General features: G+C 37.7%; 3 protein-coding genes across 4 annotated transcripts; all 3 read left to right on the plus strand.

Moving 5' to 3' along the window:
* Positions 1 to 676: 676 nt before the first annotated feature.
* Positions 677 to 4,390, plus strand: LOC103938346 (protein Dr1 homolog). Of its 2 annotated transcripts, none has more exons than XM_048589030.1 (6): positions 677 to 990; positions 1,079 to 1,173; positions 2,658 to 2,747; positions 3,203 to 3,297; positions 3,688 to 3,756; positions 3,952 to 4,390. In XM_048589030.1, the coding sequence occupies exons 2-6, from the start codon at positions 1,119 to 1,121 to the stop codon at positions 4,111 to 4,113; spliced, it is 471 nt and encodes a 156-aa protein (XP_048444987.1). In that variant the 5' UTR covers positions 677 to 990; positions 1,079 to 1,118; the 3' UTR covers positions 4,114 to 4,390. The 2 variants fall into 2 exon arrangements, with proteins under 2 accessions (XP_048444987.1, XP_009346631.1); XM_009348356.3 differs by having other exon boundaries at positions 686 to 990; positions 1,112 to 1,173.
* A 1,261-nt stretch (positions 4,391 to 5,651) lies between these two features.
* Positions 5,652 to 6,955, plus strand: LOC103938357 (protein MIZU-KUSSEI 1-like). The gene has a single exon (XM_009348366.3). It carries the CDS (start codon positions 5,758 to 5,760, stop codon positions 6,622 to 6,624), a length of 867 nt encoding a protein of 288 aa, XP_009346641.2. The 5' UTR covers positions 5,652 to 5,757; the 3' UTR covers positions 6,625 to 6,955.
* A 4,402-nt stretch (positions 6,956 to 11,357) lies between these two features.
* LOC103938367 (DEAD-box ATP-dependent RNA helicase 51) lies at positions 11,358 to 15,622 on the plus strand. The gene is given in 13 exon segments (XM_009348374.3): positions 11,358 to 11,906; positions 12,174 to 12,359; positions 12,532 to 12,717; positions 13,066 to 13,149; positions 13,413 to 13,454; positions 13,642 to 13,719; positions 13,878 to 13,967; positions 13,969 to 14,178; positions 14,430 to 14,468; positions 14,572 to 14,676; positions 14,806 to 14,874; positions 14,956 to 15,081; positions 15,214 to 15,622. Coding segments are annotated over 13 exon segments (1,791 nt in total). The 5' UTR covers positions 11,358 to 11,507; the 3' UTR covers positions 15,391 to 15,622.
* The last annotated feature ends 239 nt before the right edge of the window (positions 15,623 to 15,861 follow it).

The raw sequence follows: 15,861 nt of genomic DNA on the forward strand, positions 1-15,861 counted from the left end.
AAATTTTTTATTGATAGTTTTCCAAATAGGTACGTTAACAGTGGTATACATTTTTAGTGTACCGAGCGGGTTTGTATATCATATTCAACTTGGGTACAATTGTTGTCATATATTGAGTAAGCAACCATTAACAATTCAAATTCAAAAGCCATTAAAATAATATTTCCAGATAATTCCAAGGATAACAACAAAATAAAAAGGATAATGACAATTTTTAATGGAATTGAAATACTAAATTCAAAAGGAAAAAATCTGCTAGTAAAAATAAATAAGTTCTCAATGCTTGAAAGAATGATAGTGTCCGTAAATTTTAGAAAAACGAAATTATCTTTTGTAATCTACTTGGCTCCTCAATGAGAGGAGGTGGTACAATCTAAAACGTAAAACCTACATATGTTTAATCAAACAAGTTGAGGGAATGAGGCACTAATATCAGAAGCTCCAATTTTTTTTATCTAAAAGTATTTTTCAGTTATTTTATAAACAATTTCAAAAGAGAATCCGACAATGATCTTGGTAAACCAAAATCATCCCAAAGTTAATTTCGGGTGATTTTCTCAAACGCGCCAAATCGCCATTGGTTCTTTCTCTGGAAGAAGAGAGAGTAGAACACTCTCGCTAAGAAAACCAAACAATCCCTGAAAACCTCCACGACTCCCCACTCCGCGTGCGCAACACCCGCTAACCACTCGCACCCCGAAAACACGGACGTCGAAAATTCCTCCACGACGCGCGTGGCGGACTCGTAAATCAACGCGCTTTTGGGGGTGAGTTGTTTCGTTTGCCCTAATCGCCTGCGAGCGAGATCTGGCTCTCTTATCCTGAAGAACCCAACGCCCTTCCCCTGATAAATCCATATATTCAACACCATGGCCTCCTTCCGATTTGTGATCTTCCTGCAACTCGGATCGTTGTCGATCGGTTGATTGATTCGTCGTTTACGCTGTCCGATTCGTGTTCTCTCGCTCTCCGATTCAACTCGGTTATCAGGTCAGTTGTCTCGGTTCTGCGGGAATCTTCAGATCTGTGATATCTTTTTTCCGTTTTGTATATTTCCGGTGAACTCTTGAATATGTAGATGTTGATTTCGAGGGCTTTACGGTGTGCGCAGGTTCAGGATGGATACGATGGACATCATCGGGAAGTCAAAGGAAGATGCTTCGCTTCCGAAAGGTAGATTTGTAATTTTTGTATTTTTAATTGTTTGATTTTTGAGATTATTGTTGTTAGGTTTATCGATTTCATGATTTTTTTTTTTGTTAATTTGGTGTAATTATCTTTGGATTTTGTGATAGAACGGTTTTGGCAACATTAGTGCCCTAGGGTTTGGGGATTTGCTGCTGTTCTTCATTTTTTGCTAATTGCTTATGTAAATTGATTAATTAAAGCTCGATTGAAAATAATGATGGACAAAATCTAGTATATTGAATTAAGGGCTTCAAGAAATTGATTTATCGGATACGAAATAGCGGGTAGAACGGTATAAACAAAGGGAATACAATTTTGATTTGGATGGAGTAGGTATGCATGGTTTGCTTGCTGGTCAGGGGCCCCGAATTTGCTTTAAGGACTGCTTTCAGCATGTGATTAGAACTGTCATTAGGTTGGGTGCTAGTTCATGTTTCCTCATGTTGAGGCAACCCCTTTAACCGGGCGCGACAAATTATTTTTGCGTTTACTTGTCTAGTCATATGTCCCTGTAATCATTTATCTCTATCACTTAATGATATTAGTCTTTACTTTTATCATCTCTAGTTGTTGCTCCTCATGGTTTCTTTATGTTCTTGAATTCCCCATATGGCATCTTATACTGTTTAGGGTTAAAAACTTTTTTGGTCACTGTGTTTATACCTAAGATCTATTTTGGTCACTGTGTTTTCAATTCGTCCATTTGTTCACTGTGTTTCTCAAAGTTTGCAATCTCAGTCGCTTGCGTTGACTTTCAGTTAGATACATTAAATATTCATTAATCAATTAAAAAAAAAGTTAATGTAAAAAGATTTAAAATACATTTTTGGACCAAAGGCAAGGGGAGATCAGAGGGTAGAATCTGGAGAAAAAAAGGGAGATCAAGGGGTAGAATCTGGAGAAGTGGGTTAGGACTACCACCACCCCTACACCGATCAACCATCTCTATCTTTCTGATGATCTTTTGGGAGCATAGTAACTGATATTGAATTTTTGTATCGGTAAGGGGCTTTGGGCATTTTAGGTTGGTGGAGGGAGATGTTTGTGGGAGCACTGGGAGGTGGGGTGGGATTTGTGGAGGGGATGAAAGAGAGGAGATACTGTTAAATGAGAGATACTGATCTGGGTTGGTGGGCAGTTGGGGGCGGCGGTGGTGATTTTCTTTTTTCAGTTTTTTTTTTTTTTTTAAGTATTTTAATTTTAGAAAATGTGTTTAAAATTGACTTGAAGTACTTTTTATAATTTTAAAATTGGTTAAAAATATTTTAATATTACATTTAACAGAAAGTTAACGGAAATGACTGGGATTGCAAACTTTGCTAAACACAGTGACCAAATCAGATGAATTGAAAACACAGTGACTAAAATAGATTTTAGGTATAAAAACAGGTTTTTAAACCTACTGTTTATTGTACACTATATTGCCACCATATGTACGTCTAGCTTATGATTAATATTCATTTTTTCAGCAACCATGACGAAAATCATTAAAGAGATGTTACCACCAGATGTACGCGTTGCAAGAGATGCTCAAGATCTTTTGATTGAGTGTTGTGTAGGTGAGAATATATGAATTTGTTATCTTTAGTTTACGCTTTTACGTTTGTACTTTGATTCAAACTTGCTTTAGTTTTGCTATTGCTGATGCATATATCTTTGTCTCTTGCTGTCTGTATAGATTAAACCCTTATCTGTTTAGGCCAATAGCATGTTCTGCATGTCAAACGTAGTAGTTTCAGTTAATACACAAGATGCTTTTTTGGATTCCAATACAAATGTGACATGTATTATTTGAATAAGCTTGAAGCAACGTTAAAATAAAGTTACTATTTCAGTTTTTCTGAGATTTTTATTATCAGTTATAGCAGTTGGATTTCCTCCCAACCTCTTTGTTTGCCCCGTAACTTTGGGTTTTGAATTGTTGTCTACTGTCTTGGTGCTTTGATTTGATGGATGCTTTATTTTCTTTATTACTGAAGAAAAGCCTTCATGAGTTACGTTATTGCTTTTGCAGAGTTTATAAATCTCATCTCGTCAGAGTCAAATGAAGTTTGTAGCAGAGAGGAGAAAAGAACAATAGCTCCTGAGCATGTAATCAAGGCTTTACAGGTTTGTAAACAACCCATTTGGACATGTTTTTTAAGTTTTATAAATATGGTTCTCGTAAATTGTTGTTGTCCATGGTGCTTCTGTACTTTCATATTGCAGTATCAGTCATTATGTCTATGAGTCTGTGCATATGGATGTATCTTTATACTTGTAGGCATTACCTACATGAATTTCATACTTCTATCGTGATAGCTATCATGACATTGGATCCTCGATGAGATGCATATCTGTACGATAAGCTTAAATTGTTACCACTGATTTGTGTGTATACCAAGAATGGAAGGTAGTTTGTTAGTATTGTAATTAGTGGCAAGGAGCAAATATGTCCTATACCGTGTGACATGTTTACGACAACTGCATTATGACATTCGTTCTCTTCTGTGTTATCAGGTTCTTGGGTTTAGCGAGTACATTGAGGAAGTTTACTCAGCATATGAACAACACAAGCTTGAGACTATGGTAAGTGTTCACGATGTTGTGCCTTCTGTGCAGCTGGTTTAAACCTGCAGTTGCCTCTATCTATGTACACATGCTTGCACACTCCCGCACTTACAACTAGTTAACTGGTTCACATATCTATCTTTAATTTGTTAAGCAGTCGTGATCTTCCAACATAGAAGTATGTACTGATGCAAGCAGGATTCCTTCTTGCAGCATGACTTATCAAAAAGTGTCAAATGGGGGAACGGAACAGAGATGACAGAGGAAGAAGCCTTGGCTGAGCAGCAGAGGATGTTTGCCGAGGCACGTGCCAGAATGAATGGTGGTGCCACTGCACCCAAGCAACCAGATCCCGAACAAAGTTTAGAGAGCTAACTTTAGGACCTTTACTTTTTTGTGAACCGTAGGCAAGTATCCTTGACTTATCGATTTGTGCTTCTCGTATATGTACAAAAAAAGGAAAAAACCATTGAGTAGTGAGTGTGCTGGTCTATGCCCTTATGCACGCTTAAGTTGTATTTTCTTTATGGATCCATGTCTATAAGTTAATGTAATTAGTAGAGTTTGTCCGACTCCTGGTGCCGCCACTGTATGTAATTATTTGGCGCTGTTTAGTTAATAGTTTGGACGACAGAGCTCGTTCGCATGGTTACTCGCGTCTGTGCTTTCTTTTTGCTCTCACAAAACATCTAACGCGATGCAACAAGAGTGTTTTCTTAGGCTTTCGGGTTGTCCAGTGGGGTGTTACGAATGGTTACAACCGAACCTTTCGGTGAAAAAATCGTTCCTCATAAAACTCAAACCGGCAGCACCAACAGATGTGGTGTGGTGGTGTGGTGTGGTAAGGCCACATTGAGAGACTTACAAATTGGTTCTACTCGATAAGGAAAAGAGTTAGGGTTTGGTTTTTGGGTCCCCACAAACATTGAGGTGTCAGTTCGCAGGTAGGTGAAGTGTAGACTCTGCACCCAACATAGCCCAAGAAATTTCAGTGTTCTCATGAGAACCCCAACAAGCAACACCACCACACACCTCGTGCACCTCTCGACTAGAAGAGGACGTGGGCATGGGCATGGTATGGTCCATGGTGAGAATCTTACAAACCACGCACTATGACAGTATTTGAAACCAATCACGCAATGTCATCTAGAATAGTTTGTGAATATATCGTAAGTTAATGATACGTTGTAATGCATTTTGACTTTCTTGCAAGATAATCTGCGTAACTAGTTTGAAATACTATCACAATAATGTCCCGATAGTAGATTAGTCTCTCTCATTGTATTGGTATGGGTACATAAACTAATCAAGCATTCAAGTATATGAAAGTTTTTGGTACTGTCGCAGGTGAATGAAACAGCACGGTGAGCTTTTACTATCTCACATAATAATGATTGATTTAGAATATCAGCATGATAAAATACCCGTTACATGAAAGTCCATATCATAATTATGATATGAGTTATGGAAGCTAGTGACTTGTGGCGAGCATGTCTGGTGTGAATGGTGATGGTTTGGGTTTGTGTGGGCTTTGGTTGCCATCTCTTTGCAGTTTTGGGGATTTCAAGTCAAAAGAGACAGTCAAGCAAACATCCCTCTCCCTCTCCCCCCCTCCTCTTTACCCCACCAGAAAGTGAAATAACATACACATTGTCTCCTCAGATTCCTTTCTTTTCTATTTTTCAAATCTCCCTCCCTCTCTCTCTCTCTCTCTCTCTCTCTCTCTCTCTCTCTCTCAGAGTTCCTCATTCAGATGGTGGGTCAGGCTGTGTTTCTTTTGGCAGGATTCTCTTTGGCTACAAAAAAGGGATAGAAACAAAGAATTAATGAAATTAAATCCCTCCACACGTCAATAAAAGTGACAGAAGAGACCAGAATCACCACTATCTCTCTCTCTCTCTCTCTCTCTCTCTCTCTCTCTCTCTCTCTCTCTCTCTCTCTCTCCTCACTTTCTCTCTCTACCCACCAATCCATCTTTAAGGACTGCCCTTCGTCCCACTGATTGCTTTCTCATATGAAATGAGCATGGCAAGGAGCTTGCAGGACTCCTCCTCCAAGAGACACTTCCACTGGACAAACAAAGTTGGCAACGAAGAAGAAGATGAAGATGTTGATCATGTTGATCTGCCGAGCCTCAACTCCTCCTCCTCCTCCTCCTCCTCCTCGTCGAAAACAAAATCTGATGAGGAGGAGAAGAAACAAGAGCATGATCATCATCAAAAACAACAGCATGGTCCTGTGGTTCATCAACTTCCGAGGAGGAAACTGCAGGCGGCTGCGGTTTCCAGGATGAGGTCAGTCCTTAACGCTTTTGGTAAGAACCGATCCAGCCTACCACTCGGGCTTGGACCTCGAGTGGTAGGCACACTTTTCGGCTCCAGGCGTGGCCACGTACACTTTGCACTCCAGAGAGACCCAAGCTCACACCCGGCCTTCTTGATCGAGCTCGCCACCCCGATCAGCGGGTTGGTTAAAGAAATGGCATCCGGGCTCGTCAGAATTGCGTTGGAGTGTGACAAGGATCACAAAGACGATCATCAGAAAAAGAAAGATGAGAAAGCTCCGAGGTTGCTGGAAGAGCCAGTGTGGAGAACTTTTTGCAACGGTAAGAAATATGGTTTTGCTAGCAGAAGAGAATGTGGGGCCAAGGAGTGGAAGGTGTTGAAAGCTGTGGAGCCCATTTCAATGGGGGCTGGAGTGCTACCGCCGTCTGCGGTGGTGGACGGGAATGAAGCTGAAGCCGGGTCCGAATCCGACGGGGAACTAATGTACATGAGGGCTAAGTTTGAGAGAATTGTTGGGTCTAGAGACTCTGAGGCCTTCTACATGATGAACCCTGATAGCAATGGAGCTCCTGAGCTCAGTATCTACTTGCTCCGAGTCTAATAAACCCGAAAAGCTGCACGAATTCGCGTCGCCGCCGCTCGAATTTCCAGTATGTGTGCTTCAGTTTAGCTCTGATCAAACTGGAAATTGGAGGTGTAGCTAGTTCTCTCCAAGTAGTTTTTTCTTTTCTTTTTGGTATTAAATTTCTGTTTTATTTTGTGCTTTGGTATATTTGGAGAAGTGGGGTTTATTGTATTTTTCATATTTTGTTTTGTTTAGGCTTAGTTGGTGGAGGGAAATACATTAGAACATGATGGTAGCTGTGGGGGTATATGTTAATTTGTAATTTTTTGTTAATTTCTTCTCTTTTCTAGTACTGATTTTTTTTTTTTTTTTCATGCTAAACTGTTTTAATCTATTAATAACGTTATTGTAAGATCTGAAAATCCCTTGAAATTACTACATATTATCATTAAAAAGATTTAGCGATTGACATCTTTTTTTAATACTATCTTCTTTAATCACGTGTTTAAAGAAGCTAATTTTGTAGCAAATGCGTTGGCTTCCAAAAGTCATACCATACATTGGGATGCTTTGGCTCTTTGGGGTGCTCGAGGAGCTTTTCCTTGTAATAATGTTTACCTCTTTTAATCTATGAGGGTTATATTTGTACATAGATCACAAGAGAAACGAATGCACTGCCTTAACTTATATTTCCCAAATCAACCTCAAGTTAATCCTAAGCTTCATATCACTACTAAAAAAAATGTCTAAATTGAAATTCCCTTCAAGAGTGACAAGAACAAAAGGAGGCCAAACCTAAATAAAAGGAACCATAAATGTTTTTGGTAATTAAGAAAAGCCTATATGAGATTACAGACTGCTTAAACTCTAGTACTCATATCATAAGAAGGCTGCAAATAATGCATAACAACCAAAAGGAAATGATTAAAATTAATGATGCAGAGATGCAATTTTCAATTTTTTTTTTGTTTTGTTTATGTGGGGGCAATTTTTCTCTTTGTTTTGGAGTCCTTTTAGCACTTGAAGTGCTTCATGGAAGAAGCACTAGAAAAACACTTGTTTTAGAAATGCTTTTAAAATAACTGAAAGTTCAGTTATTTAAAGAAAATGGTTTAGGGTTCAAATAGCACTTGAAGTGCTTCTTAGGTGCTTATTCTAGGAGCACTTCAAATGTTTTTCAGGATTCACTTGTGTTTTTACTAATGATTGGTTCCAAATATATTTTCACCAAAAACGCTTTCATTCATCTTAAAACACTTCCAAACAAGATCATTAGTAAAAATGCTAGTAAATCCTGAAAAAAACACTTTGATGTGCTTCTTGGAAGTTAATGGAAGAGCACATAATTGGTGCTTCTTGCAGAAAGCACTTTAAGTGCTTTTGGAATCCAAAAACATTTTTTCTAAAAGCGCTTTCAGTTATTTTAAAAGCACATTCAAACGAGACTTGCTTAAGTAATGCTAGGTAGACCAATTTTTGTAGACCATATTTACAAATGATGTGATGTACCACAAATAGTAAATAAGCACATTAATTAACACTTAAATAATAATTCAATCATCAACAACCACATAATTTAATTTACTAAATGTAATTTAAAATTTAAATTGATCATCTTCCTAAAACTACTCGTATTTACTTTCCTGTTTAATTTCTTTTCCCCGTTTAGCTTGGATCCTTAAGCAGTAATGTTCTTTTCCATACACATTCTTCCAATAAGATTTAGGCATTTGGTCTAAAAGTATAGGCTAATTCCAATTTCCAATCATTGCTTTTGATATATAATTTTGTGTGACAAATGATCCCAAGATCAAATTTTTTTTACTAAAGTAATCATAGAAGTCATCAAAAGCAGAAATATATATTAAAAGGAAAAATCCAATTCCTGACAGCAGAATTTTGGCTTTTCTTATGATTGACTGCTTTTTTTTTTTTCCTTGTTTAATTTCTTTTTTTCCTGAATAAGTCTTGTTGACTGCTTTTCCATTTTGGCATTTGATTTCCTGCTGAAATTAAATCACCCTTTGTCATTCTCCTCAGTAATGTGGCTTTTTATGGTATGACATATTCAGTGTTTAAAAATTGATATAGATAAAAATATCAATATACAAATTTATAAAAATATATATATGAATATAATTATCAATATTTTAGTGGATAGAGTGTTTGGATTCCACCTATGCTTCTCGAGTTCGAAACTCTTCCTCCCCTAATTATTTTAATAGCTTCAAACCTCTCTCTCATCCTTAATAATAATAATAATAATAATAAAATAATATTAATATTGGTTGCCTCCGATAGTAATTATAAAAATTTGCAATGGAACGAGTATATCAATTCATTCAAAATTTAGTCGGAATTGGAGAAAAAATTCTCAAAATATTTCATAAGTTCGAAATCGGCAATGGGTCTCGACAAAAATTATGTAGTGAACCAGTAAATATTGTCAATGTTTATTAATTTTTCTATATCTCACCGATATAGGGTGAAGATTGCATTTCACTTTATTTTTTGGATATTTTGACGGAAATGTCAATAATTTTGTAAGTATTTTTAATATTGGACACATCAACTGTAGATTTAAATGAGTTACAACGTAATGAAAAGAAGACAAATTATCATTTGCGGTGCCTGTATCCAACAGATACTCAGAAAAAAACGAAACTCAAAAAGAACTTACATGAGTGTGTTGACGTGTATGACGTACGCGGATTTAAAAAGTTATGGTGGAAGGAACGGGGGCAAGTATGCCACCATGCCCTAGTTTCAAGGCTTTCAAAGATGTCCTTTTTCTTTCTTCTCTCTGCAACTGCAGTGAAAAGAGTGGGGAGAGAGCCCTTTTGGCTTTAAGCTTTTAAAATGGAATGTGTTCACAAATGGGATCAAAGTGGGAAATGATTCATGCACACCCTTCTCATTTGTTTAGCTATTGGATTGAAAATAAAAATCAAAAGAGAGATTAAGGCCCGAAATTAAGTAATGCAATGCAAACCATAAATAAAGTGTGCAGAAATCATTTTTCAGATCAAAATCTATCCCTTCGAAAGATTATTTTAACGCAGAAATCGAGGGTCGTTATCATCCAGTCATCGTTCTTCAAAGGATGCAAAAGTTGGTGGCTGTACCTAAAGTTGGCTAGGGTAGGTCACTGCTTTACACAATTATTGTCCCAAGAAATACAACCTCAGCTCTTTAGCACTCAGCTGCTGCAATAAAATAATAAATAAAACCCACAAAAAGAAACATACAAATTCACACATGGAGGCTGTCTTGAACGAGAGCAGTAATGTGGATACAAGGTCAGTGATTATGATTATATTTCAAGCAAATCACGTATTATCTTGTTAAAAATTTAAAACGAATGGTAGTGCAAAATTGGTTTGCGATACTTCCCACAAAGCATCACCACCATAGATAAGTTTTTTCTCGTTAAGTAGGAGATGTATATTGATAAGAGATGGTTATGTAGAAAGTAAATAAGAACCACTGGTTAGATGCATAATATGATATGAATTTCAAACCATGTATTTTTTTTCGAAAACTCTTATTAGCACTCTAAGAAAGTCGTCATGCGCTGCTCAAGCTTTCTTAATTAAAATGATGAAGTGATTATTGGCCTAATTAGTAAGTTGAAGGCCTTGAAGCAGCAAAAGCATAATATTTAAGGTGAAATGCAGTTTATGGTGGGGAACCAGCCAACCAGGGAAAAGGCTCTGAGCCCCGTGCTTGAAGAGCTGCTGAAATGCAGAAAACAACTTTTCCTTGCGCACCCATGTATCTTTTTCCTTAATTAGACAAGTGGATTGACTAATTATGCTTGAAAGTTGAAATTAATGGGGGTTAATTAATATAATTAAGCAGAATTAAGGGCCGGATCAATAGAAGTGGATTGGCTTTTTGTGTCAAGTGGCCTTATTTGGTATTTTCATCATTTCCTTCTAATCCATCAAATCAGTAGATCCGTTCTATTAAAATGTGATTAAACGGTTGAAGTTATTATAACTTTTAAGGTATGACCTTATTTGTAACCGTTAGATCAAATTTCAAGGGCACAGATCCACTGATTTGGTGGATAAGGAGGAAGGGATCCAGAGAGGATCCCTTTCGTTCATACACAATTTTTTTTTTTTTTGGGGGTGGGGGAACACTATTATATTGTGGCGGTCTTTCGGATCAAACATACAGTGACACACCATTGTGGTGATATTATAAAACCTTGAAGTAGCGCCATGCAAGAAAGTTGAAACATATGGACTTATTCTTTCATGTAAGCGTCTCCTAGCTCACTTGCAAAAACATGTGTTGATGGTATATTTTTCCACTCTAGGTAGTTTTCAAAGTAAAAATTTGATGTTTGTATGTGCACTATTGCTGATTTTTGTGTTCATCGTCTGTTCATTATAGATGAGGTTTGAAATACAAAGCAGCAAATTTGGTATTGCAAAAATACATTACTGCCCATAGCTTTTTTTTTTTTTTTTTTGTTCGATAAAAGGATAAATAGTTTTTTCACCTCTTTTAGTTGATATTTAGGATCCTATCGATATGTAGTTTAGATTCAAAGAGAAAATGGGAAATATTCTCTTAGCGTTTTGGTTTAAGTGCTTTTGTTGGGCCGCTTTGCTTCAAAAAATGGCAAGTTTAACACAAGTGAGGCCCAAATTACTAGTAATAGTAACAGGCCTGAGGCCTAGGAGTTTTGGGTTTGAGCCTGTTTGAACCAAGCATTCATAATTTGGGTGGACTCGTCCGAGTCGAGCGAGTACAGTTGCAGCTAGGGTTTAACAACTAACGCCCAAACCCTACTGAAAAATCTTCACAGCTACCATCCACCTCACCACCACGAGAGAGAAGGCTCGTCTTCTTCCTCTGCGCCTACTGAAACTGTAAAACCCTAATTCGTTAGAGAACCAGTCGCCATGACAGACCAAAACCTTCACGCGCCGCCGGAGGACGAGACGAAGAAGAAGAAGCGCAAGAGAAACAGAGCGAAGAAGCCGTCGGAATCGGCGGGTACGGAGCAACCGGAGCCCGAAAATACTAAGGGGGAACAGGCTAAGGGCGAGAGCGAGAAGAAAAGGAAGAAGGTGAAGAAATTGAAGGGAGAGGAACCGGAGGCTCAGAGCCCTGTGGAGGACAATGAGGAAGAAGAAGAGGAGGGGGAAGAAGCAATGGAGGAGGAGGAGGAGGAGGAGAAGAAAGTGAGAAGTGGCGGCGGAGGGACTGGGATTATGAGCACGGAGTCGTTTGCTTCGTTGAATTTGTCTGAGAACACTTACAAGGCCATTGAAGAAATGAAATTTCAGTATATGACTCAGGTAATTTTCCGTTTCGAATTCGATTTCGGTAACTTCTAGCTTAATTTTTATGGGATTTCTAGTCTCTAATGATTTAAGGATTTGGGATTTTATACTATGAGTTACTTGGTCGAAAAGTCTGTTTAGATTCCAAGCGAGAACTTAGTAACTTCAGAGAATTTTGGGGTTTGTACTTGATGGGAAATGTGTGTATTCGTTGAGATATCTAGTTGGAAAAGTTGATGATGATTTGGGATGAGTTGAGTTTACAGTTTATTACGAATGCAGATTCAAGCTAGAGCAATCCCACCGCTCTTGATCGGGAAAGATGTCCTCGGAGCTGCAAGGACAGGGTCTGGTAAAACTCTTGCTTTTCTAATACCAGCTATGGAGCTGCTATATAACACACATTTTGCTCCTCGTAACGGAATGGGTGTTGTTGTGATTTGCCCAACACGGGAACTTGCGATACAGGTGAAAACCCCTGCATATTGTTGTTTTTTTTTATTAGCATGTTAAATTTTTTTCTTATAGCATGGTGGAGCTTGCTCCAGTTCAAGAGATTTTTTTATGATGTCGCATTGTGAGATTTACATTTGAACGCCTTCATTCGTCCCTGACAATTTCTCCTTTCCAATTAATTCAGACCCATGCTGTGGCAAAGGACCTTCTAAAGTATCACTCTCAGACTCTTGGCTTGGTAATTGGAGGTTCAGCTAGAAGAGGGGAGGCAGAACGTATTGTAAAAGGAGTAAATTTATTGGTTGCAACCCCTGGTCGACTTCTTGACCATCTTCAGAATACCAAAGGATTCATATATAAGAACTTGAAGGTACCTCACATGCTCACATCTATTCTTCGGGAATATTGTTTTAGTTCTTCCTAAAGATTTTCGAGTGGTTCTTTTGTGAAATGATTCTGATTCTACAGTTGACATTCTGATTTGAAGAAAATTCTACCTACTGTTTCCGTGACTTCAGAATATTCTGCTGTCGTTGTTAGTCCTTTTACTGAAATATTGAATCGTATTTTTGGATCCTATTGCAGTTTGTTGTTATGTTAGAGAAAAGAATTAGCTTCTTGGTGTGGTTAAGCTGAATATCTTTGATTGAGATGTAGCGCATCATGACATCACAGAAATTTCACAATCTTTAATTTCATTGTTGTCCTGGACTTGCAGTGCCTCGTGATTGATGAAGCTGACAGGTTATTGGAAGCAAACTTTGAGGAGGAAATGAAACAGATTGTCAAGATTCTGCCAAAGGTAAACTTATTTAGTTTTCTACCTTCGTGTGACAAAGACTCAAGGCTGCAATCCTTAGATGTATCTAGCAACATAAGCTTCTGTTTTTTTTTTTTTTTTTTTTTTTTTTTTTTTAATAAGAGAAGCTTGAAGTTTGATTTGTTGAGTACTGATTTTATCAGAAATCGGCCTGGATACTTTAATTTTAGGGTTTAGGTGCCATTTCAACTTGAGTTTTACTTGGTAAAGTGCATTGGCTTATCGAATTGCTAATGGATGTGCAGGATAGGCAAACAGCTTTATTTTCAGCAACCCAAACTAAGAAGGTTAGTATCGTATCCGTATTGCACAGTAGCCAATATCTTGCTTTCTGCATTGTTTTAAAATGTCTTGGCTTAAACACAGTTCAATAGTTCTCTAACTTTTGTTTCTTTGAGTCTAACACATCTTTGTGCGCCCCATTTGTTACATGAGTGCTTTGTTCTGATAACACTTTTCCTGTTAAACCTATAGGTTGAAGATCTTGTTAAGTTGTCGTTTCGAAAAGATCAGAAACCTATCTACGTTGATGTGGACGAGGGGAGGTCAAAGGTAGGAATCCTGTTTGATTATGTTTTCCCTTTTCCTCATTTCATATTTGTTGAATGTGCATATCTGTTATGCATTTAAGTTGACTTTCTACCCATATTTTTTATTTCTTGTGATTTAGCCCTAATCAGTAGAATCTGACTAGATTGTGTGCACTGTAGGTCACCAATGAAGGGCTGGAACAAGGCTATTGTGTTGTGCCAAGTGCTAAGAGATTTCTACTCTTATATTCTTTCCTGATAAAGAATACAGTCTAAGAAAGTTATGGTCTTCTTCTCGTCTTGTAACTCAGTGAAATTTCACTCCGAACTTCTTAGATACGTTAATGTGGATTGCTTTGATATCCATGGAAAGCAAAAGCAGCAGAAGAGGACAACTACTTTCTTTGACTTTTGCAAAGCAGAGAAAGGAATCTTACTTTGTACTGATGTTGCTGCTCGTGGACTAGATATTCCTGCTGTGGTAAATTTCCTTCTCCTTTCTGTAGCATGGCCGAAACTCACGAAAATTATGTTTACTTTTATTTTTCCATCATTCAATTATGTTACGTACAACAATGAGTACGTTTATTCATTTCACCACAAAGGCAACATTCATCTTGATCTATCAGCCTCTTCCCAGACATCTCCCTCGTCCCCTCCTCTTTATCCTATTAGCAATATCTACATTATGCTCACGATAATCTTATGCTGCTTTCTTTCCTTTGCTTGTAGGACTGGATTTTGCAGTTTGATCCTCCAGATGAACCGACGGTATCTATTATTCCTTCTTGCTAACAGATTTCTAGTAGTTTTAGTATCTGGTGATTCTTCGTTGATGATGAATAACAGTGTATCATGGGGTATATGCTTGCAGGAATATATCCATAGGGTTGGTCGAACAGCTCGAGGGGAAGGTGCAAAAGGAAAGGCACTACTTTTCCTCATTCCTGAAGAGTTGCAATTCATTCGCTATTTGAAGGTATAATTTACTAAAATGTTTTACAGAAGGTTGTATCTAAAGTAAACAATATATAGATTTCGGTTAGTTTTTCAATCTGCGGTGTGGGGCTTTTTCTCCATTTCAATCCATCTTCGTTCTTGTTTCCAGGCTGCAAATGTCCCCGTTAAACCATACGATTTTAATGAAAAGAAGCTGAAGAATGTGCAGTCTAAACTGGTAATTTCTTGTTCAATTGTTTTTCTTTGTCATGCAATAACTAGGTCCAAGGAAATTTATGTATTGCTTCGACTGATGCAGGAGGAGATGGTTCAAAACAATTACTACCTGAATAAATCAGCAAAAGAGGCGTATACATCTTATCTATTAGCATATAATTCACACTCTATGAAGGACATCTTTAATGTACACCGGCTTGATCTGCAGGTACCCGTCTGTTTCTTGATATGAAGTTATTTATCGTTTCGTCTAAACCTTTACTGTGTAAAGATAAGAGATTTTCGTAGGGAAACACGGATTATCCGCCCTGATATCTCATTGTTTGTTGCAATTGGACAGGCGGTGGCAGCTTCGTTTTGCTTTTCTAATCCACCCAAGGTGCATTTGAACCTAGACAGCAACAAATCAAAGTTCAAGAAGAAGATGCGTAAAGAAGCAAGTCGAAATGGATTCAGTGAGAGCAATCCTTACGGCAATCGAAAAGGCGGAGATGATAGACAATTTGTAAGGCACTAGAGGAGCCTTGTGTGTGCAGCAATTCTGCTTCTTTCTTCTCTCGTGCGACAGTTTTGTTTATCTTCTACTGAGGCGTTGAAGCCGAAACTGAGACTGTAAAACGCAATTTTGATCGATGGCTTCATTGTGCTTCGTCTTCCCTAGTTATTACTGTGTAAATTAACATTGATGTTTTTAGTACATGGATTTGTCTTTGACACTGTTATGATAATATCAATTACAATTGCAATCCCGAAATCGTTTGGAAGTGCTTTTAAAATGACAGCAAGTGCTTTTACGGAAAAAGCTTTTGGCTTTCAAAGGTACTTAAAAGTGCTTCTAGGAAGTACATAATCGGTGCTACTTCTCCTGAAAACCCTTCAAGTGTTTTTTATAGAATTGGCCTGCACTTTTATCAAAGATTGGTTCAGTCATTTTAGAAATACTTACAAACGAGTCGTGACTCGTGAAAACGTTTAACCTTGGTCTTGA

The sequence above is a fragment of a genome, unplaced genomic scaffold (genome assembly GCF_019419815.1).
Source record: "Pyrus x bretschneideri cultivar Hongxiangsu unplaced genomic scaffold, Pyrus_bretschneideri_v1 Contig3, whole genome shotgun sequence".
Lineage (NCBI taxonomy): Eukaryota > Viridiplantae > Streptophyta > Magnoliopsida > Rosales > Rosaceae > Pyrus > Pyrus x bretschneideri.